At 36.8% G+C, this 22,702-nt stretch overlaps 2 protein-coding genes across 6 annotated transcripts in view; one reads left to right on the top strand and one right to left on the bottom strand.

Annotated features, from left to right (window-relative positions):
• The window catches only part of RPAP2 (RNA polymerase II associated protein 2), a 33,195-nt gene extending 28,293 nt beyond the window's left edge, over positions 1–4,902 (bottom strand). Inside the window, exons 1-5 of the mRNA XM_041421686.1 lie at positions 4,851–4,902; positions 3,946–3,991; positions 3,073–3,187; positions 2,284–2,382; positions 1,172–1,237 (exon numbers count right to left, since the gene is read on the bottom strand). Coding sequence (XP_041277620.1) covers positions 1,172–1,237; positions 2,284–2,382; positions 3,073–3,187; positions 3,946–3,991; positions 4,851–4,899 — 375 coding nt within the window. The 5' untranslated portion in view covers positions 4,900–4,902. The remainder of the gene's footprint in view (positions 1–1,171; positions 1,238–2,283; positions 2,383–3,072; positions 3,188–3,945; positions 3,992–4,850) is intronic.
• GLMN (glomulin, FKBP associated protein) lies at positions 4,892–22,700 on the top strand. 5 transcript variants are annotated; one of them, XM_041421696.1, is made up of 21 exons: positions 4,892–4,990; positions 5,163–5,253; positions 5,645–5,768; positions 6,510–6,633; positions 7,099–7,224; positions 8,597–8,716; positions 9,742–9,850; positions 11,035–11,281; positions 11,753–11,852; positions 12,827–13,014; positions 13,490–13,543; positions 14,349–14,379; positions 14,750–14,839; positions 15,388–15,429; positions 15,558–15,631; positions 15,943–16,027; positions 16,802–16,911; positions 18,052–18,115; positions 19,877–20,000; positions 21,383–21,465; positions 21,598–22,700. In XM_041421696.1, exons 4-21 carry the CDS (start codon positions 6,568–6,570, stop codon positions 21,703–21,705), a joined length of 1,821 nt encoding a protein of 606 aa, XP_041277630.1. In that variant the 5' UTR covers positions 4,892–4,990; positions 5,163–5,253; positions 5,645–5,768; positions 6,510–6,567; the 3' UTR covers positions 21,706–22,700. The 5 variants fall into 5 exon arrangements, with proteins under 5 accessions (XP_041277630.1, XP_041277631.1, XP_041277627.1 ...); XM_041421697.1 differs by lacking the exon at positions 5,645–5,768 and having other exon boundaries at positions 16,805–16,911; XM_041421693.1 differs by lacking the exon at positions 5,645–5,768.
• Positions 22,701–22,702: the final 2 nt, after the last annotated feature.

Raw genomic sequence — 22,702 nt, 5'->3', positions numbered from 1 at the left:
AAGGTCAACTTTAATACAAAGAAAGGTACAAAGGTAATTTCTTTTAATGCCTGTAAAATGAACTACCAATACATGTTTCTTTTCAAGCCTATGGCCAGAGTTTTAATCCACCTGAGAAACCCAACCTATGGTCTATCCCATTCTGCACAAGCCACATTTAGCTGCTTCTTTCCTCCCCATTTTTCTGCTTTCTGCACTTTTATTACACACTGAGGAGCAAACCAGTATTGGATTCTATGTAACAGTAATTTAAAAAAACCCCAACAAACCAACCAAACCGTTCAAAGAGGAACCCATAACCCAATATGCTGTTCACACAGTTTGAAAGACATACAATAAAATTCAAACATCTAATAATGAAAATTTTGGTTAGCAACAGAGCCTGGTATTTTGTAATACTTAGAACAACACCTAAAAATCTGCAGCATCTTTGAAAAAAAGATGCAAACTTGCATCATGAGGGGAGAAAACAAAGCATCCGACTTCTTGTTGGAGTCTTGCCTGATTGCTCATGAAAGCAATTCCTAAAATTCTGTGTATCCCAGAGTTTTAATTAGAGGAAAGGAAGGCATTCCAGTGACACTGAAGAAATTTGTTCTGTAACTGGAAACATTTATGTTACAATTTAGTGTCTACCTGCCTGTAGGTGATTGTGTATCCTGTGAAATGGCAAAGATGACATGCAACCACATGTGAATATGAAGAGTTAGGTTTTATGTTGAAAAGTCCTCAAAAAAGAAAGCAAAATGTTCCCCAAAAATAACACTAAGGGATATGTAAGATGCAACTTGTACTGAATTACTGCAAACTTCAGTGATTGAAAAGAATGTTCACTCTGACCTTACTAAAGCTCACTGACTATGCTGGAGCAAAATAAAGAACACTTCTTCACAAATGCCTTTAACAGATCAGCTGTGCCACATTCAAACACCTACCCAAGTTAAACTTGCCATCTTATGTTTAAACTTGGAAAACACATGGATTTTGTCTCACCAAAGATATCATCTAAGAAGTGAAATGCACGCAAAATTTCAACAGTTTGAGAAAATTATTTTCATAAGAACCAAACATATTTGCCTCTGAATCAAGTCACTGTATGAATGCTGTTACAAAATGCATTTCTGATGTTGTCACCATTAAACACATTCTAGAAATACCCTTGTTACCATACCTTTCTTTCAGTGATATCATAAACTCTGTTTGTTTTTGTTGAAATTCTATACTTCTGCTTCGGCACCTAAAATAACATAGTTTCATCAGCAAGACTGTCAGTTCCATCATGACTACAGAGAAAACTTCATTCTTAATTCACATATTTGGGTATGTGCAATATATTCTAATTAACTGAACTGCATACTACAACCACCTTTTCTCTCAGTTCTTGTGATGTTGCACCTTCTCAGATGTAAGAATGGCAGTTTAATCATATACATCTCATTAATCAGTAAAAGGCAGCTCCACAGCTATAAGAAAATCAGTGCTGAACATAAAACAATGGAGCTGCCATGGCAGAAGCTTTCCTTGTGTGTAAGTGCAGAGCAATTACAGACAGGTCCTTCCTTAATCCAGATCTATTTATATGCATGTGAGACTGAACTGTCAGACCCCCACCACCACCCAGACAAACCCAGAGGAACTTATGCAAACTGTAACAGTTTTGAAATTAACATCTAAGCAAATAAATGAAGTCCAAACCAGTGAATTGTTTTGTACATCACTAGATTGTTTCCAGGTAAGCACATGTAGCACTGGTATTACATCACAGGTTATCTAACTGACCTCTGAGTTCTGCTTAAGCTCTCACACATCATAACTGAGAGGGGGGACTTTCATACTGACACAGTTGTCATACATTTTCATAGCAGATATATATATGCATTTACATAACAATACCCCTGCACTGTATTGTTTTTCACTTCAATCTTTCTCACAGACATCTGTTGCTACACTGACAGAAGAACAAGATTTCAAAGTTTTCCCATTCACAAAGGAAGGCCATGAAGCCACAACTTGTACATCTTTATCCCTGTCAGAAGAGATACACAGATTCTGATCATACAGTAACTGATTCTGTCATATAATAACTGCTGTCTGCTGATCAAATTTCACCTTTCACTTTAGAAAGATTATACTGAAATTATACTGGAATTATATAATGTCCAGCTCCTTACTTGACAGTAATTTGTGCTTAATATTCTAAGTTTAAAATTAAAAGGAAAATGCAAGAGAATAAAAATTGTGAAAAGATTCCTTTGATAACAGCATTAAGGAGAAGCAACTTACATTTTCCAGCTTATTCTGACATAGAGGATAACCACACAGTTTGATGATAGACCGTTCATCAACAACGTCCTTATAGTGAGATGGAGTAATACATTTTCCCTAAAATGACAAGAAAATAGTTCAACAACAAATACTGGAAAACTTGCCAGCTTTTGTACTCAAAACATCTCTTAAGCATATAAACATCTTAAATTTTCTAGCAGTTATTCATTAAGTTTAATAAACAACACTGAGAACATATACAGTAGAAAAGGTAAAGGGGTAAAGAGAGAAGGAAAACAGACCTCAGCATTTCTTTTTTACATATACAAAACCTTCACAGTTCTGCCTCTAGTGTGGCACCTATATTTGTAATTTTCCTCTATGTATGTGTTTTGTACGCCTATTAATCAGCCTACTTACAACCTTTACAACCTTATTCTTAAGAATAATCATCCTATTCCAGCAAAACTCTGCTGCCAGATAACTGTGGTGCCTTATAGAGACTTCGTGCAAATTTACAGACAGTATAACATGAACCTAAATTTTCTCAGTTCACCTGCCAGTCCAGAACCACAGAGGTATAAACAAAGGCTGTGACAGAAGAGTGAGGATTCATTAATGTACACCGTCCTGCAAAACTAGGGCATGTTTTCACTACAGAACCCTAAAAACATGGAAACTTACCAGAGCTGGTACAAGAGGGAATCAATGGTTTAGCTATTTCAAATTGCAGCAAATTGCTCCAAAAACTTTTAAAAAAAGTACCACACTATGATACAAAACAGTATAAAAACTTGCAACACCTACACAATTTAGAAGGAACTGTTCAGTAATGTCCTCTTCCAGGAGCTGCTCAACAATAGACAATGCTTTTTTCTCACATTCAATCTTGTTTCTCAGTGCAGCCTCCAGATCTGCTTTCCTGTAACAGAACAGACACTGAATGATTTCCATAAACAATTTTCCAATTGTATTTTTATCTTTTTTTTCTGAAATACAGCTTATATATATTTTTTTTTGTATCACACCATGTTGGCCAAACAAAGCAACAAGTAACTGGACTAGTAATTCTCTTACAACTACAAAGGGTTATATATTTCATACTGGTTTGCTTTATTTGCTGGTCAAGAAAAGTATTGACTCTTACTATATTGCAACACACTCCCTAAATTTTCTTGCAAGAGAGAAATCCAGAACTGGCTGGACAAAGAACCTGGGACAATTATTTATGGAGTGTTGTCAGGAAAAAAGGAACTGTGTATTCTTTTTTTCTTCCCATGAAGAATGGGAAGAAAAAAAGAACTAGGACATGACTGAATGTGAGGTTACAAAGTAAAGGTAGGAATAAAACAAAAGATTGCCTCCTCTTGAGTGTAAATAATTATAAATGGCAGGTATGTAAAGAAGTTAAGACAGGAGAAAGCAAGCACTACAGACTAAGGAAATACAATTTTGGACGTTAGATTACAAACTTTCAGTATGTTACACAATGCTCAGATGTGCATGCTGTTAGAAGTTACAGAGCATCATGCCAAACATGTCCTATGTGATGTTGATGCTGGTGATTTACTGAAGTTAATCGTGGTACTCTGAGAAAGCAAAGTCTCTGCAGCACAGACTGCGATTTCAACATGAGGCAAAACAACACAAATATCACACACTGTTCCTCAGAAACTATACCTCTGAGCAGCATCTTCATTTTTCTGAGCAGCTGAATGCTTATTTCCTAGAAATTAAATATACAAAATATAGAAATATAAATACACAAATATAAAAATTAGTGTACTTTCCTAACAGTGGAAGATGTTGGAACCTGAAAAATTTAAAACCTCTAAACTGTAAGCACAACCAAGATAATTTTTTAGTAATTATCATTGCTTTTGATGGCTGTGATTTCAGTAAGCTGGTATGCAGCAACCAGTTAGATACACTTTTTGAAGTGTGAAAACAGACAGCCCCAACTAATCTCATACTCTCATTCACCATGTTCTGTATACACAAAAAAGGGAAAAAATTCTGTCAATAATTCTGTGCCAGCCGCACCCCCCGTGTCTCTTTACCCAGCTGGTAAAGCCCAGTTTTTCCCCGGCACTCCCCTGCCGTCCCCACAGCTGCCCCACGACAGGCAGGGCTGTGCTCCGGGCCAGGCCCAACGCGGGCACCGTGACACAGAGCCGCTGTTGCCGCCCTGTCCCAGCTTCCGAGCCGGGTGTCCCGGGCAGCTGCTCCCCCACGACAAGGGCAACAGGCAGGGGAGACACCGGGCTGTTACCCTGGGCAGGACGCAGGGCTCAGCGCTCTGACCGCTCAGCTGCACGACCGCCGTCACAGCCCGTCCCCGCCGCTCGGGGCGGGCCGGCCCCTCACAGCCCGAGGGGACCAAGGGTCCCGGCCTCGCCTCGTCCGCCTCATCACGGCCCCGCACCCGGCCCGGCAGAGGCCCACAGAGCCGATCACGGCCGGCCCGCCGCTCCCCTCGGCTTGGCGGGTTGGGCGAGTCCGCCGCTGTGCCGGTCTGGGGGCGCAGGGAGAGCCCAAAGCGCCAGGCGGGGGAGCCGGGGCTGGCGCGCGATCCCGGCGCCCACCTGCGCGCCGCCGGCAGGACTTGCCCGTCCCGGCCGCCATCATCGCCATCACCGCGGCTCCGCCCGCCGACCTCTCACCCGGGGCGGGGCCGGGAGAGGCGGCAGCGCGGAGCTGAGGGGTTCCTCTGGTAGGGGCTGAGGTGAGGTGGTGCGGTGCCCTTGTGGCTTTTAATTCTAGCCGTGTGTTACAGGCTGAGGCTGGCAGCCTTTTCGTCCCACCCTGGGTGTTGTACCGCCCAGAGAAGGGGCCGGGGTATCTGTTTATTAGGAGGGAATTTGGTGGGTATTAATAGAACGTTTCACATGATTCAGATGCTGTCCACTTGCCGCTGAAACCTTCTAAAAGATTCAGCTGGAAACCGGATTAAGTATTAAGGCCGGAGACCATCTGCGGGCTCAGCCGGTAAATCCCTGCCACACGGTGGGTGCTTGGGGCGCGTTTCAAGGCTGTGAGTACATTGGGAAGTTACTGAGGGCTGAAAAGGCAACAGTACTGGCGTTCGAAAGTATGTTAAATTATTTTGGTGGGATTAGTAACATTCTGTAAAATGAAGAGCTTAAATAGTACAACGTGTGGTAAGAAAGTGTGTGGTAATGATCTGGTTAAAATGACAGGCTAGAAAGGATAGGTTTCAGTGATATACAGATGCCAAAATGGGCCGTGAAGAATAGAAAGTGAATTGTTTATTCTTTGAATAAAGAAGGTCACATAAAGATGCCTTTTAAGCTTTTGTGAGTTTTCCCCTTATGTGAGCACGTAGATAGGTTCTTTATCTGTGTGTTGTCTCATGTAGGTGCGCTGGTGTTTGGCCAGCATCAACCCACCACATTCGGTCAAACGTAAGCAGAAAGGCTGAGGACATTGCATAGAGATGCCTGTGTTTTGATGAATAGTTACCTAATTAACAAGGTGTAGAGGTAATTGACAGTCATAGTGATCCTATAACCAGATTTAGGCCCATGGCATTACTTAAATCATAAATATTATGACTGCTGCTATGATATATAACCAGGCTTGACTGTATTTGTATTTGGCCACATAAAACTTGGTACATACTTGACATTACTCAAGTGTATAACTTTGTTGTTTTTTAGCAAGAAAGCTTTAAATTTTAATACCTAGAGGTAAAAGGCTGCTGAACTAGTCCAACCTAGCTAGCACTAGAAAAAATTCAATGAAACTGCATATGTAATCTTGACTGGACTGTTGATATAAACTGGCATGGTGTTTGGATCAGTGCCTTCACATCCCAGATATCAGGTTAGTGTGTTCCAGTCAGGGCTGAGCAGAAGCTCCTCTGGTCAGAATAGTCACAGAAAATGTTGTGTGTCATGGGTGTGCACACTTGCTGTGCAGTGAGGCCAGACTTGCTCTGTGTTAGCTGCAGTTTTCCATGTATGTGCCTACAGTAGTCACTGAAACCTTCACACTTCTTAAGATGACCCAGAAAGTACTTGAAAAATTGTTTCCCTGTACATAGAATGCAGGTTGTTTCCTGTCTGTAATTCTGTCTCCTGCATATATGAAGAGTAGAATAATATAGCATATACTTTGAAAAATTAATTTTCTCTTATTTTATAATTATGCTGTCTTAATATTTGTCTAGGTTGTTCTTATTCCTCCATTAACATTTTTTTGATAATGTAATTATTTTTCAGCCTCTGTTTTAAGTTCGTGTGATATAATACTGCCCTCTTTAATTTATAATAAATTTTCATGCCAGAAGAACACAGTCAAACTATAATGGCAGTTGATGAACTTCAAGCCATAATACAAAGATGCGTAAGTAGTTTTCTTTCCTTAGAAGTAACAAGTGTCAGTAGTGTAAGTTTCTTTTCATATATTAGAATTAAAGCCAAAATGACCTCAAAAGACAAGTCAGTTGTTAGTAGAACTTTTCATGGGGTGGCTAAGTTCAGCCTCCATATTTCATTGACTTCTCTGTGGTGCTTATCCCAAGATGCTTGATTATTTCTGCTTCTTGGAGAAGGAAGTGTTTTTGTACCTAGGAACAAAAGCTGGTAGTTGTAGAAAACACATCTTCAAAAGAGAATGCTGTAGTCTAGACTTAGTGCTATTGAAATACTGCCTTGTCTTCTGTAGTAACTTGGTAGCTTTTTTAATATGTGGAAAATGTATAAAAGTTACAATGATATTAAATTTAATTTTGAAATGAAAGCATGGATTTTCTTACTTCTTAATTGACTTTTATAAGTATGGAGTTAAACAATCGTATTTTCTTTCTAGCAAATTCTGGAAGAAGCTGATTTCAAAGGAGAAGATTTTAATCTGTTTCAGGTAGCAGGTCAGAAATGTTTGGAAGATGGATATGCAGCTCAGTTATTAGAAGTTATTCAAAATGAGAAAAACAAGGTGAGTTTAAGCTTGCACTACATATTAGTGTTTATTAACATCATTAAATATAAACCTGCTTATTAAGAGGGGAAAGCTACTTTCTCTGTGGAGCAAGGCTGTACATATGAATAGCTAATAAGCTGCTCTGTGTTAGGTGCACATTATTCTGTATTCAGGTAGCTCACTGAAACCCAAGTCATGGTAATCTTAACAAAACCATTAATAACTGTGAGTGAAGCAAAGAGAAAAGGAAGCAGAAGAAGCATAATGAGGAGAAAGCAACAGTGTCCTGCTTCCACAGGACAGGGATTTCAGATGGTGTACTGCGTCCAGCTGGCATGGAGTTGGCTTTCTTCATGGCAGCCTGCATAGTGCTGTGTTTTAGATTTGTGACCAAAAAGGTGCTGATAATACACCAGTGTTTCAACTGCTGCTGATCAGTGCTTGTGCAGCATCAAGGCCTTCTCTGTTTCTCACTCTGCCCCCAGTAAGCAGGGAATTTGGGAGGAGGCACAGCTGGGACAGCTGACCCACAGCAGTGAGATAGTCCATGCCACACAACATCGTGCTCAGCAGTAAAGACATGTGGATGGGGACCCATTCCAAAGTAGCTGTTGTTTGGAGGCTGGCTGGGCATTGGTTTCCTCATGGGAGTTGATCTGCATCATTCCCCATCATGCTCTGCTGTCTTCTCTCTTTCAGTTACTACATTGGCCTTATCTTCAGGGCTCCTCTGTTTTGCTCTTTTGACTCTCAGCCCTATCCCACTGAGGGACAAGAGCAAGCAAGCAGCTGAGGGGTGCTTAGTTGCTGTTGGGGGTTAACCTACCACAAATGGATATAATAGTATTGGCCAGCTGTAGGGGCCAACTAGGCTGATGCTAATTTGAAGTACTGATGTCTGTGGGCATTAGGGATGCTGGGACAATATATCAAATTGAACAGAGATAAATAGGAAGTTCAGAAATAAAGCAAAGGGTAGAATATTTTAGCAATGTTATGTGGGGTTCACAGTCTGGTTTTGAATTTTGTGAGTTTGGAGTAACAACTGAAAGTCTTAATCCCCTCATGAATAATTTGTCCAAGTGTTCTTTCAGCACAACTCCTCTGCTCAGTCCCATTTTAAATGTATTGTCATGGACATTTAGAAGTATATATTGACATGTCAATAATTAGAAGAAAACTATACAATAGGATCACCTGTGTGTATAGGTATGGGGAGAGGATACAGTGTGTGTCAAATTATGGTAACCATTGCTAAATATTCAGTGACAGTAATGGTTACAACCAGGACATTGATCTGTTGTTGCTTTTGGTCTTTATATATACAGTCTTTCTGGGTTTAGAAGACATCCAGTTTTGGTTTATTCTCTGAATATCTGGTTTTTAGGTTATCATCAAGAATATGGGTTGGAATCTCATTTCTCCTCTTGTTAGATGTATTTTTATGTATAAACAAGAAGATGATAAGCGAGAACACTGCCTGAGGATACTAGATCAGTTGGCACAGGTATGGTTTTGAAATACATGATTGTGATACAGCAATGTTAGGGAAGTTCTGCACAAAAAGGGGTGCTAGATCATGAATCCATGAAGCTAGTACACCAAAGGCCAGTTACACAAAATAAATGTTTGTACAATTTAATTCTGACAATATTTGCATAATGAGTCTACATCACTACTTGAGTAAGCTGCTCTGAGTTTAACATTGCCTTGCCTCAGTTTAAGGTTACAGAGAATTCTAAATTCATGGTGTATGTTCAGTGGGTAGGGCTCTTTGTTTGGAAGTGGTAGGCTCAGCATCAGAGCCTTTCACATGAAAATGAGCTAAGTTGATCTAAAGGACACAATCTTACCTGAATTAGCTAGCTGGAGTAAAACTTACAGTACTTACTGTTGCTAAATGTGTTTTCCAGTATCTAATTCAAGGTCTCCGTTCATGTTCTCTCTTTAGTTGTTTCAAAATCGTTCTGCAAGACCTTGCCATTTTCCACTTATCTCTGTCTGAATAGTATTTATTGTTCTCTTTTCTATCATTCACTTGGAAAGGTATTTTCCTTAAAGCATTCACCCTTCCTCAATGTGAGAATCATTACCTGATGATTCTGATGGAATAGGAGCAGAAAAGTGTTTTAACCTGTAAAAACTCATTCTCTTTAATTTATGCACTCCAAAAACAACTTGCAAACTTTATAGCTTGAGTTAAATTCACACTCAAATTCTACTTCTCTCTCTGCCCCTAAGGATCGCTTTGCAAAGGCACTGTGAGGTTTTTACAGCCTGTTAAAATCAGGTTTAGTGTCAGTTTTTACTATTCTATGTTTTCAGCTCATATGAAAGTGTACACACATGTATGCTCTACAGTAGATGTTAATTGTAGGCATGTACTTACTGTTTCATATTTGTTTTCTTAAACCTTATCTTGGATGTTCAGATTGTCTCTCTTGACATTCAGGAACTTCTGTATTGCATGTGATTTATTTTTTTGATTATGACCATGGTTATTTAAAAATATGCATTGTTCCTCTCTTGCAGCTCTGCAATCCAAAGGAACTTTTTTTGGGTTTACTTGAGCAGATTGAGCAGACCTCTGGAGAGCAAGTGTGTCAAACTGTGATGTTATTGCTTCAGCCTTTGCAGACAGGTGGGATTCAGTTTATCACGTATTTCTGAGTTGAATTATTTTCTCATTTATTTATCAATTTAGTTTAGCCTCTGCTGGAATGGTTTCAGAATAAATCTGTCCTGACAAGCTTTACAGTCTATTATATTCTGCAAAATAACACAAGGCATATATTTCATACTTATATTGGCCTGTTAGAAAAACATTTTAGATGGAACAAATAGCATCAGTTGAAAAAGCAATATTCAGCTATTTTTCATCATTTACAAGAATGTGGTCCTATGACAGTTATATTTAGAGGTGTAAAGCACTCCTAATATTGCTGCAGAAATAGGGCATCACATGGATTTGTGAAATTCTTCATTATTTGACTTCTAAAACTTGCAATTCTATTTTTTTTAATAGTATAAAACTGTAATTTTGATTGAAGCTTGTTGAAATACTTTATTGGTGAGGGGGCAGTGTTATTCTGGCTTACATATGAATACTTAAAATGTTGGGTTTGGCCACTCTCTTAAGTAGGTAACCAGCAGTAGTTTCTGTTTTGTTATGAGATGAAATTGTGTTGTGTATCAAGTTGAAGTATGACTGTAGCAATCTCCAGGATATGTTATTATATTATGTAAGAATTTAACAAGAGAAATCTGTGATTTTTTCATTAGCCAATCTGCAATTATTCTGCACTGAGTCCAGTTAAAGTGGAGAGCCTCTGGTGCTGCTTCCTCAGTCTGGGAGTGTGTCTGTTATTTTTGCCATAGAGCAAAAACCAGAGTCAGTTCTCAGCAGACAAACTGGGCTATTGTCTCTGGTTTTGCCAAGGACAAAAGGAGTCAAGGAACAAATGCATTTTCTGGGTCAAATATGTATAACTTCACTTAGCCCAGCTCTAGAAAACATTTTTTTTAGTCTTCATCCTGGTGCTGTGGAGAAAGGAAGAACATTGAAATGTGTGATAGATTTACTATTTGTTATTTACAAATACATGGCCATGTTAACTACAGTATATTAAACTAGGTGATGATGTTTAGTCTTGCTGGATTTGCCCATGTGATTTCAGACCTCAGTCCCTCTCCTTCCCTGAAAGCAAAATGTTTTCTTACCTAGTCACATTGTTTTTATTCGTGTTTTCCTCTATCAAGTAAGTAATAATTTAATGTCTCAAAATGTTCTCTCTTCTTTCCCCTTTCTTATTTTCTTTCCCCTAGTGCTTTTGAAACTTCAGAACAAGAAGGCCTACTCAGTGGGTTTGTCACTGGCCATGATTATGAATCAGCTCACTCCCTTACCTGTACCTTATACAAAACAACAAATACAAGAAGATAAACTTGGTCTCTGTCAATGCTGTAATGCAGTGGTGGACTTTGCTAAACCTTTTGTGAATGAAGTTGTTAAAAATATGGAAAAGTCATCAGAATATAATGACACGGAGCTGAAAGAGGAATTAATAAAATTGTGAGCATTTTATGTCTGTGCTATATATTCCTGTAACTTAACAAATTGCATAGTAGGCATTTATTGTATAGGTAGCAAATAAATTATCTTGTAGTGTTTTATAATGCTGCCAACATATATCTAACTAATGTGGTATTTTGACAAAGAACCCCTAAATATATCTTATATATTTATGCTTTCTGTTTAGTAGAGGGAAATGGTAAAGAACTATTAGTTGGTGCATTGTGAAGCTGAGTTGGTATTCCTCTGTTCCTCAAATTTCAACAGTGAGAATAAGCATAGTCTGGAGGTGAAGCCTAAGTAATGCTTCTTCAGGAGATGTTGGTTTTTTGGTTTTTTTTATTCTCCTTGGAATACCTTGAATAGCAGCAGCTGATATGAATATAGGCATTATTCTTGATCATCAGTGACACTATCATAGTCTGTATTTTTGACTGTACTGGTGATTTATTCCACCCCTTTCTTTTTTAGCTGTATGCAAACCCTGAAATACCCATTATTGACAGCTCAGCTTGAAGAACTTGAGGGCATTGAAGAACATCCTTTTCGGCATTTTGCAACTGAAATTATAGTGAGTGCAGTGGAAATGAATGACAGCGTGTGCGGAACCAGCCGTCCCGTTCACAATTGCTCTAATTTGTTCTGCTGCTCATTTTGATTTCTGTATTGCTTGGGGGGATGACTTAATGGGCTGTGTAGGATATATCCTGCCTTTCCAGTTGGGCAGAGTCTGAAACCAGGTTTTTAATGCTAATTATGAATTACCTTTTCTTCTCTTTCTCAAGAAACTTCTGTTTATGGCTTTAGGTAGTGAGAGCTGAAGCTAAGGTCAATAAGTTGTGCTTTGACTGTATGACATCTTGCATAATTCTAATTTTCCAAAATGTGCCATCCTGGATGTTGGTTTTGGACAGCTCCAGAATAGTGAGCTGACCTTGGTCTCCCCATTTCTCTGTAGTATGTAAAAGAGGAGTTACACTATGTCCTCAGCCACATGAAGGGTGTCAGGAGGTAACCCCTGTAGTATTTCAGATGTACAAATATCAGGGGTTCCTTGTGTTGTGCAGCGTGGGAAAGAAAGGCCATACAAAGCAAATCTAACTTTAAATCAGGGCTTGCCTTTAGCAGCTAAACATTGTGTTCCATATTGATTAGTGAGAAAAAACCAAAATACTGAGTATTCTGTGATCTGAAAACCACAGATTTTGTAATGTTTTTATGAGTCTGTTGTCACTCAGAACATTGGGGATACGGGAGCTGAACTAGGAGTTTGCAGATGGTCTTCATTCTCTCTTTTGTTAACTTTTGTGTGCTTGACTTTGCTGTCTTAGTAACATTTTTCTAACACTAGTTATTTCTCCTACAGGATTTTTAATGTTTGTGCTTATATCATAAATACTGCATATATATATTACAAACATAACATTTTTATTAATTTATATGCATGTACAAGAGAACGTATGTACATACAGTTAGAGCTTTAAAACTTAATTGGCATACAGTTACTTTAAAGGCAACTATAGGAAATCTGTTTTTATTTTTTAGGACATTTTGTGGAATACAGGAGAATTGATACCATTAGTGTTTGTACATCATAAAGGCAAAAGTCCACACTGGGAGAATCAGGAGTTTGCAGATATAGAGCGAAAGAATTCTGCTGATGCTTTGGCATGTCTGTCATACCTGATGTTTGTTCAGCATTTTGGTGTTGAATGCTTTCCAATGGTTTTTAGGTAAGAACTGTTCTTTCTTGCTCATTGTACGTCTGTACTTTGAAGATTCTTTCTGAGTGGAAGAGAACTTTGTGAATAGTTATGAATGAAAACTGTATTTCAGTAGTATTAATTTTGTGTCAACATTTATGCCTTTATATTTTATGTAACTTATGTTATATAAAGAACATACTCCTACAGATTAGTCTAGTGTAGTTTAATTTTAGATAAGCTGTCCTTTAAAAGAAACTACTATGATTAGTCACATGCTGAAAATTAATGTGTATTAATTGTTCATTTACATATCTATAGACAGTTTCCCCATAAGAATTCTTAACAGTGATTTGACTTACAATTTTTTTGTTTGTTTAAAAATCAATAATTTTAGAAACAGATTTTATTTTTTTGAAAGAATACTAACCCTGAAGAAGATATTAATTATGTGAAAAAGTATATGGCTTATGCAGTTTAATGTAGCCAGATTCTTCTCTTCTAGTCCTTCATACCTTCTGCTGTGCAATATGACACATATTGAAGTGCTGCTGAAAAGGTAGGGTTTGTGGAATTTGCAGGTCTAGATAGTGAGTGTGATCTTTTACAGTAACTCATAAAAACAAATTTGAAACATATAGAATTTCAGAAGAGCCTTATAAACTTGAGTATTAAAATGGCAAGTTTCAATATAAGATGGCTTCTCTTATGAAGAAGCAGAAGTTGTCTAAACATTTATGTATTGTTTTCATCTTGTATTGTGATAACATTTTTAGAAACTTTATTCTGAAAATATAAAATTAGTAGTTTAAAAACATGCAGAATAATTAGAGTGTATACTTTCTTGCCCTTCTATAACAATTATTACTAAAGGCAGCTATTGTGGAAATATTTATTTGAATGTGTTCTGACATGATATGCAAAATGATTAAAGGTCAGGCTTTCTAAAGGAAACCAAACTTTATTCTATAGTGTGATTATTTCACCCTCCATAAGCAGCAGTGCTACCAAATAGCTTCTAGCACTGCTATGGAAGGCAAGTTTCCTATTCTGACTGCTTATCATTTCATTTTCTTTGGTAATCAATATCTCAATACCTGTGAGAAATGACACTGCTTTTGAGCACGTATAAATACTGAGGGAAAAAAAGTCATTTTTGACTGTGAAGAGATCAGTCTAATGTTCAATTTCTCATCAGCAAATTTTAGAATAAACTCTTTGGGAAGAGTAACAAAGATTCTATACTTAAAAAATTGAATGAAAATTGTTGAGGGACACGTTCTTGTTGACCTCTGTTCTACTATTTCTTCGAAATATCAACTGTCTTTTTAATTGACAACTTAAATCTGATTTTTTTTTTCTAGAACAGAAGAATCTGTATTATCTAAAGGACTTGTAAGTTGTTTTTTTAAATTGAATTTTTGATGTAGAATGTTTTATTTTTTCAGTTTAAGGAATGGTAAAACTTTGTTTCTCCTTCTAAGAGAGGTATAACTGATAGTTCAGATAATAGTTACAGAAATATTTTGAGGCTTAATTAGGTATTCTTCAGCCTTACAAATACCTGTATTTATTGAACTGTACAGTCCTGCATAAATGTTTAAATTACAGCTATCGCTTATAATTGCAGCTGCTTGGAACGTGAACTATCTGAATGAGTATTAATGAGTGAAGGCTGTTGTAGCCATGAAATGTTAATCTGATAGATTAATTCCTGTATATGTGCACACTGTTGACATCTTCCTTTTCTTTTCCACGCCTGCAGGATCTGTTTGAGAGCTGTTTATTGAGAATGGAAGATAACAGCCTTCTCCATCACTATTTAGAATTCAGAGACTTTATTAATGTACCTCAGGTAATAAGAAACAGTGTACAGGAGTCTTCCAAGTTTGATTAGAAAAAATACTTAGCTGTCCTCTAGGTGTTTGAGAAGAGGGATCTTTCTGGACCTTTATAACCTGTGCTGTTTAATTGAAACCTTCAGTGTCTTGCTATACAGAACTGATTGTCTTTTCTGCCTGCTGCAGCATGAAGCTTCAGTGACAATTAAAATACACCCAGTGTGTGTGCAGGTCACTGAAGCAGGTGGGCACAGATCTTAGTTGAAAGGTGGTGCTTGCTCATTTTTGTCCCCTCCTTGCCAACCTGCAGCTTGGCTGCATTCCTACCTGGAACCAGCAGCACAAGAATAGTGTTCTTGCAGATCAGCCCTGGGATTCTGACTGCTGAAGCAAGCACTAATTTCTCTGATGAGAATCTTCTATTCCCTGGACATTCCCAAGTGTGCTGTGGGTTTTGTTGTTTGGTTTGTTTTTTTAAAGTCTTGAGTAGATTTTAGTCAGTGTGATGTAATGTAATAATTTGTATGTAATTGTAAATTGTATTTCCTTTCTCTGACTGCAGGATTTGGTGAAAATTATGACCCTTTGTCCCATGGAGCATATGGTATGTTAAGTGGCCTACAGAATCAGTTTTCTGGTTCTGTATTCTGATTCTGAATTCAGCATTCAGGATTCTGAATGCTGAATTAATTTTTTTAGAATTCATCTGATAAACATCTGTGTTTTCTTTAGAGAAAGAAGAGTTTAAATATTTTGCAGTTGTTCATAGACAAGTTTGATATAGAGGGAAAATACACATTATTCAGGTAAGCCTCCAAGTTCCTGTAGATTGTGTAATATCAGCCCTAGTGCAGCTTAATTGCATCGATGCATTGATCTCTGACAGAATTTCCATCTGATAAGCCACATTAATTTTACTGTGTTAATGTTTTGATAAATAATGAATTTCAAGTGCCTCATATAAAATTAGCTGTCTTATGTAAGCCAGTGTTTAAAGGTTACATAGTCATACTGTTCTTCTGTGGTAAAACTCCCACTTAGTGAATGTTATCTAAGTTTTGAGCTAACTCTATGGGCAGCTTTAAAGAGATAATATCTTTGTTTTGTTTGTTTGAAGGTGTTTACTGAAGACAAGCAACCATGCTGGTGTGGAAGGATACATTATTAAAAATATAAAGGATCAGATTCACTTAGCGTTAACGGTGAGGTTGACACCACTAAAACCCAAGCTGCCTTCTCAAAATTCTGTCAGTATGATATTCAGAACATGTCTACAACTTAAACTTCCAGTGGTACATTAAAAAAAATCCACTTTGAAAAGAACATAAGATTAGAAAATTTTATTAAAAACATTATTTTGTCTTTTAATGTCTATGGTTATTTAGGTTATAATTTTACAGTTGTATTTTTAATTTAATTATCTTATTGTATTTTTCTAAGAAGTTATTACCTTTTCTGTGCTTGAAAGTACATTTATTTCTTAAAGTGGAACTTCTCAGTATATTGTTTTATCCCCACGGTTCATTATTTTAAAAATATAATTCAAATATTAATGTTCAGATATAATTATTAATTTTTTCCTTGCTTTTATGATGACAGTCAGCATTTTATTATGAGTGCTTTGCACATGATAAATCCATCAGGAAGGGCTGGGTTAGATCAAAGCCATTTTAATCTCATAATAATTGTACCAGAAAGTTGGGAAAATTAATTAAAACGAAGTGATTAACTTTTTACTATGCAGCTTCAGAATTCTCTTGCTACATTTTTTCCATTTCTTTCCTGGCTGTCAAAAAGACAAAAAATTTTAAAATTGTGAAGAGGCTGATTTGTGAACTTCACTCCCAGGTCAATATTAGAAAACATTTCTTACAGGGTTTGATTATTTTTAACTTTTCTGTTTTATGCAAGTTACTGTTACAGTATTTAAGACCTAAATTTTGCACTCAGCTGAAGTTTTTGTATTTTTTTTTCAGAAGGAGTATGACAACATTTGGTTTACAGGATATCACCTGATCTCCCTTCTAGATTTAGTACTTTCACTTCCAGAAGGTGCTGAGACTGATCTTCTGCAAAACTCAGACAGGTGAGTTGTAATCACAGTTAAAAGCATTTCTTCTTCATTATTAAAAAAGACTTTAAACTACTTTACTACAATGATGTATGCTGTCATGTAATTAATGAGGTGACAACATCAATGTATTTTAAGGTTTTGGAACTAGAAATGGAAATGGTCACTTATTTTAACCAGCTCTGCATAGGAGAATGTCACAATGCCATTGCATTAATTTTTAACAATAAAAAAGGATGTCCTCCTTCATTCCCCAGGGATGTGAAATGACCTAACTAATGGGTAAAGCAGTATTTCCTCAGGAATGTATGGTTTGTCTGCTCTCTGCAGAAGCAGCTGAAGGAATAAAAGCAATGTGGTGTGGTGTCTAATATGATACAGGGGAATAATAATTAGATGCAACCTATGGTGCAAGGTATCTTTGAGGCAGTTTCAGAGATTGCTACTGGGAATCCAGTATCTCATGAGTAGGATTACAGATCCTCCTGAACAGTAAATAATTGCATAAAAAATAATAAAAAATAACTGAAATGTGTCTGAAAAAATCTTGTGTATATAGGGTAGGTGTTCCTATATGATAAGTAATATGATGATGCTTAGGCTTGTAAATCAGTGGGGAGATAATGTCCAGATGGACACACACCTGCTTAAAAAGCCCAGAAGTATGATGGTTAACTGTATTTGTTATCTGGAAAAAAACCAACTTATAATCTCTGCTCAAAATATGGTAAAACAAAAGCAAAAAAAAAAAAAAAAAATTAAAAGCACACTCTAAATTTTTACTCTAAAGTAAAAATTCAGTATAGTAGTAAAGAAAATTGTCACACTAGTTTCAAATCAACTTTGGATCAGCAGTGATACATATTCTACATTCTGTATTATACATATTATAAATTCTGTGATAAGGTTCTGTCTCCTGAGAGGACTCTTGCCCTTAAATCACCTCTGCAATCTGATGGCAGCTTCAGTTTTACTTGCAAAGTGTGAACTGTTGTATGGACATCGCTGCACACAGTGCTCTAGGTGGAGCTGTACTGCTCAAAAGATGGGTGGTTGCTTTTTGTACAGATGGATACTCCATACCAGCATGTCTGGCTAATGGACAATTAAAATTATAATCCTGGTAATAGGTATCTGTATGTTTTTAATTCACAGGATTATGGCATCACTGAATCTGCTGAGATACTTGGTCATTAAGAATTGTGAAAGTGACAATCAAGTAGGTACTATTTGATTTCAAAATGACTGATTAGCTGAGAGGTGGATTCACATGGGCACTGCTATCCTTGATTCAAAAAACGTGGGTTTTGCATTTTTCTTTGTAAGGGTTGGTTCCCCAGAAGTTATGCTTTTATTAAGACATTAGGAAATACGTGATCTGGTCCTTTGTTTTGATGAAATTGTTTGCATATATACTGTTCCTATAAACAAACTAATCATTTTACTCTGCCTGTTGAACTGTGATCTATCTCCATAACAACAGAGAATGTCACCACCAAATCACATACCCAACCAATATTCCCATATGAAAAAATTGTTATTTTTGCTTATTTATTTGCTGGTATCCCTCAAACCACCAACTGGGTATCTTTAGAGCAATAATAATACCATAATATAATTTTCTAGTTTCTAAAATAGAAAAAAAAAAATCTGATCTACTTTTAGACTAATTTGAGATCTGGGAATAAATTTTGTAAGTGCCCAATAATGTTACTAATCTAATTAGAATAACAGTGAAATAACGAGTACTGATTGCTAAAACTGTAATGAAAATGAAAAGCAAAACTAGCTTTCAGTGGCTGCATTTCTAATTTACCATTTATGTAACTAGTTAATATTGGTAAGACTGAATCAGTTTGTCATATTTAAGGGGTGGTTACTATTTTAAGTACTCATAATGGTCTCCTCAGTCACATGTAAATACATAGCTTTGTAAGAGAAGTAAGAATTCCTCTTTTATTATTAACAAAAAACTACACATAGTAGCTCTCAGCTGCTCTAACAGTGCTGTCTAGTACCTGGCAAAAAGAATGTCCATACAGCTTGAGGAAAAAATAGCATCACATCTTCTGAAGATTTTCCCTTAAATTTAGGCTCTGTCAGTTCTTCTTGACTTCTTCCCTGTCTCTCTTCATACAGTGCAAGTGAGGCAGAAAGAAAATGCCTCCTTCCACGTCAGTTCAGATATTTTGATTGCTGTGTAGCAAGCATTTTCATTAATCAAGTTTAAAAATAAGTATTTTTCTAGAAAGTTCCTTTTTTAAGCCACATTTTGGTGGAAGTAGTTGCTGTCCTTATTTGGACTGTTAACTGTGTCATTTAGTATTAAAATGTGGTGAATTTTCCACTGTCGTTAGTGGATTCACTGTATTTAAAATTGAAAATTTTTCTTTTTATTGTCCTTATTCTCCCCTTTGAGGATACTGCCTGAAGAAAGGAGTTGTATAAATGGCTCCTATATACAAAGCAGCCTTTGTGTCTTTGGATTTGTGTCCTGCTACAGCAGTTTGTAGCAAACCCAAGCTTATTTTCCTCTCTGTAACCCTGAACAGCCTTGGTTCTGAGCATCTTTTCCTTGCACCTCCTGCTTCCTGAATGCCATTATTGTAAACTCCTTCTTTCTGCCCATGTCAGACTGGGGAGAATTTTGTTGTCACTTTGGCTACTGTGTTGAAGGATAGGAGGGCAGCATATCCAGTAACATTCCTACAGTGCTTTCAAAATGCAATATAGACAATTGGGAAGCATGATATTTATCACAACTTTCTGTGGCATCACAGTACAGTGTTAATTCAGGAATGTTAATTTAAATATTTGTTCTGTTCTGCTGCTGAATTATCTGAGAGGAGCCTACAACTGCCATTTACCTGCTGTAGAGATTCTAGCCTGAGAAAGGGCCCAGAACCTGCCCTCCAGGTTGCTTAGTATTGCAATGCTTCACTGAAACTGTTTTGTAACCTTCTCTGTTCTGTTTGCCTAGACTGGTGTGTGGACCACACTTGGCAAGATAGAGCAGAATTTCTTAAAACCACTGCGTGTAGGACTCAATATGTCAAGAGCACATTATGAAGCAGAAATTAAAAACAAGAAAGAAAACAGAAAAGGTTGGTTTTTGTTTGTTTTTTGTTCTTAGCTTTGTTCATATCTAGAAACTTTGGTAATCCTTTGGAAATGAGGAACTGGTGAGTGCTGCATAGATCAAGTTTTATTTAACTGTTGCCACTATTCCAAATTTCAAATAATAATTCAGTAGTTGCTGCATTAAAAATTTTCATAATTGGTCAGAACTTATCTGAACTTATCTGTCATCCCATTAGTAAATCTTATGGAAACCTGATAGAACTGTCACACGAAGACCTTCAGAACTTGTTCTGCATTTATACTTTTGATTTTCATGTTACAAAGGAGAAACTTAAGTTTCTCTGAATACGTAACCCTTAGGTTTCATACCAGGTGTGGGAGGGTTAACAAGAGAAAAAATAAGTTGCAGTGCTCTCTAAAGCCTGAAGCATTACATTCACTTTTTTAAAATACATTATTTTTTTTTTTAATCTGACACACAGAATCAGATTCTGCTCTGGGTTAAGCAGACACATTGCACGGGGCACAAGAGCTGTAGCTGCTTTAGGCAGTCTCTCTGTATGTCAAGATCCTCTGTTCCTTGTGGTCTCCAGTATAATTAAGATAGCCCAAGGAATTTGTGTCTGCTACTAAAAATGTCAATACAGCTTTTTGCCCCTAGTCTTATCCTCTTCCATTGCAAACTATGTACTTATGAGGCAAAGAAGAGGACTTTTTTTCTGAAGACAACTTGTGGATATCTCTCTAAAGGGAATCCTTCAAAATTAATCAGGAAGCTTTTTCTTAAGTCCCTCTACAATTCTCTAGTCTTTGACAAAGTATAAAGAAATTTCAGACTGGGAGAGGACATCTAAATTGTAACAGTAAATGGTTTAGCTTTCTTCCCTTGTTTAATCTTTGTAAGCATTACACTGAATTTCAAACACGTGGTCTGAATGGAAGAGGTTTTCCCCTTATTTTTCAGACCTGTCCTTGTAGTTTAGTCTACTGCAAGTAATCTGTCTATAACAGAGAAGCCTGCAGCCTTTTCTTAATAAAATAAGTATTTAATGTCTGGATTCATTCAGTCAAGCTAAAGAACCTCCTACTATCTCTCTGGATGTGGAAATACTAAAAATGTATTAAAACTGGGCCAGATAACATTTATTTTTCCTTGTGAAGAGCATGTGAGCTCTATCAAATTAGTTCCAGTTGCAGATCTTGCCTGTTCAGTAATGTAGGCATTTGTGTTATGCAAAGTATAAAGACATCATCTAACTCCAGTTGTCTTCCTCTTCAGGTCTGTCATGTGTTTTGTCAATCCCTAGATTTCTGTTCTTAACAATTACTGTCATGAAATGCTGATATTTTAAATATTCTTTTAATTCTAAGGGTCATGTTGGTTTCTTCATGTTCTCTTCTACAGAAGCACAAAGTTCTAACACAGTTTGCTCTGTAACTGTTAGTGGGGAAAAGATGCCTGCCATGACTACTGGAATGCAGCTTCAAGTGAGTTTGCACTTCTCTTCAATCACTCTGAAGTACTGAGTGCATTTTTTTTTCAATGTAGAGACAAAAGTAAATGTAAAATGTGTAAAAAAAATAGAATAAAAATAACACTCATCTTTCTTGTCATTTCAGGTTTTACACTCGGCTCTCTTCACATTTGACTTAATAGAAAGTGTTCTAGCTCGGGTAGAAGAACTCATTGAAGTGAAAACAAAAGCTGTAATGGATGAGAACAGTTAAGGCAGCTGAAGTGTCTGAATCAACATACTCCTGACAAGATCATTTGGACTATGAAACTTCAGGTGCAAGGGAGGCTATGGCCCTGTAAGGAAGAGCAATTTCGAGTGGCCTCCAGAAGAACTGCAAATGCTGCTCTTCATAAGTCTTGTTGCTGTTCTTTTTTACTTTCTTTTGCTCTTGTTGCATGTGATTTGCAGATATGGTCTGTTTATTCCTCTTCAGAATTTGATGCTTTTTCTTAAGTTTAGAAACTAAAAAAAACAAAACAGGTGTGTTCTTCTCTGTGGCAAGGAGGCGTGGTTAGGCGTTTATTTTTTTTTAATTTTCAGAATTTGTTGGATAATAGTTGCTGCCTGGTATTGTGAATTACAAAGATTTTTAGCAAGTGATTGAAGAACCATTAATTAAAAAGCCCTGTTTAAGCAAAAGGTATTTTTATTAGCACATTTTAATGTTGACAAACAAGCTTCTCTATTTGCAGACAGGACTGTAAGGTACAGATAGCTAACACTATAGAATACACTATCTATAGACAGTAAAAACACTGTGGCAAAGGAAACCAGGTTTAAAGAAAAACAACTCTGAGCCAAATAAGATGCTAGAACTTAGTAACATAGCAGAAAACACTTATGTTTGAAAAACAGTGTAAGGTTGCATACATACAGCTGCTGCTTTTAGAGATACCTCTATTTCTGAATTGTTTTGATTATCCTTATCTTTAACTGTTCAGCTTTCCTTAAGATACAGTAAATTTTTTTGGGAATTATTAATAAATAGATGACCCTTTAAGGTCAGAACCAAGTTAAAAATAAGGATGACTTTCCTATTGTGCAGCTAAACCACTTTTTTTCTCTCCCTCAAAAGCACATTTGGTATCAAGTATGCTATTTTTCATTGTATAGCTATTTAATACGAATTTTCATGCATATGTTGTATGTAGTCTTTTGAAATATAACTATATTTTTAAGAACATTCTATATTTTGTTTAAAATGTAGC

The sequence above is a fragment of the Onychostruthus taczanowskii genome, unplaced genomic scaffold (assembly GCF_017590055.1).
Source record: "Onychostruthus taczanowskii isolate IOZ18803 unplaced genomic scaffold, ASM1759005v1 scaffold7, whole genome shotgun sequence".
Classification (NCBI taxonomy): domain Eukaryota; kingdom Metazoa; phylum Chordata; class Aves; order Passeriformes; family Passeridae; genus Onychostruthus; species Onychostruthus taczanowskii.
Note: the sequence above shows the minus strand (reverse complement) of the source record. Positions and strands in the feature narration are given on the sequence as shown.

What these genes read in the sequence shown, in the direction of transcription:
- GLMN (XM_041421693.1), top strand. Translation starts at nt 6,568, where the DNA reads ATGCCAGAAGAACACAGTCAAACTATAATGGCAGTTGATGAACTTCAA. An exon ending in ACTTTATTAATGTACCTCAG is followed by an intron (nt 14,840 to 15,387) that starts GTAATAAGAAAC and finishes CTCTGACTGCAG; the next exon opens with GATTTGGTGAAAATTATGAC. An exon ending in CTTCTGCAAAACTCAGACAG is followed by an intron (nt 16,912 to 18,051) that starts GTGAGTTGTAAT and finishes TTTAATTCACAG; the next exon opens with GATTATGGCATCACTGAATC.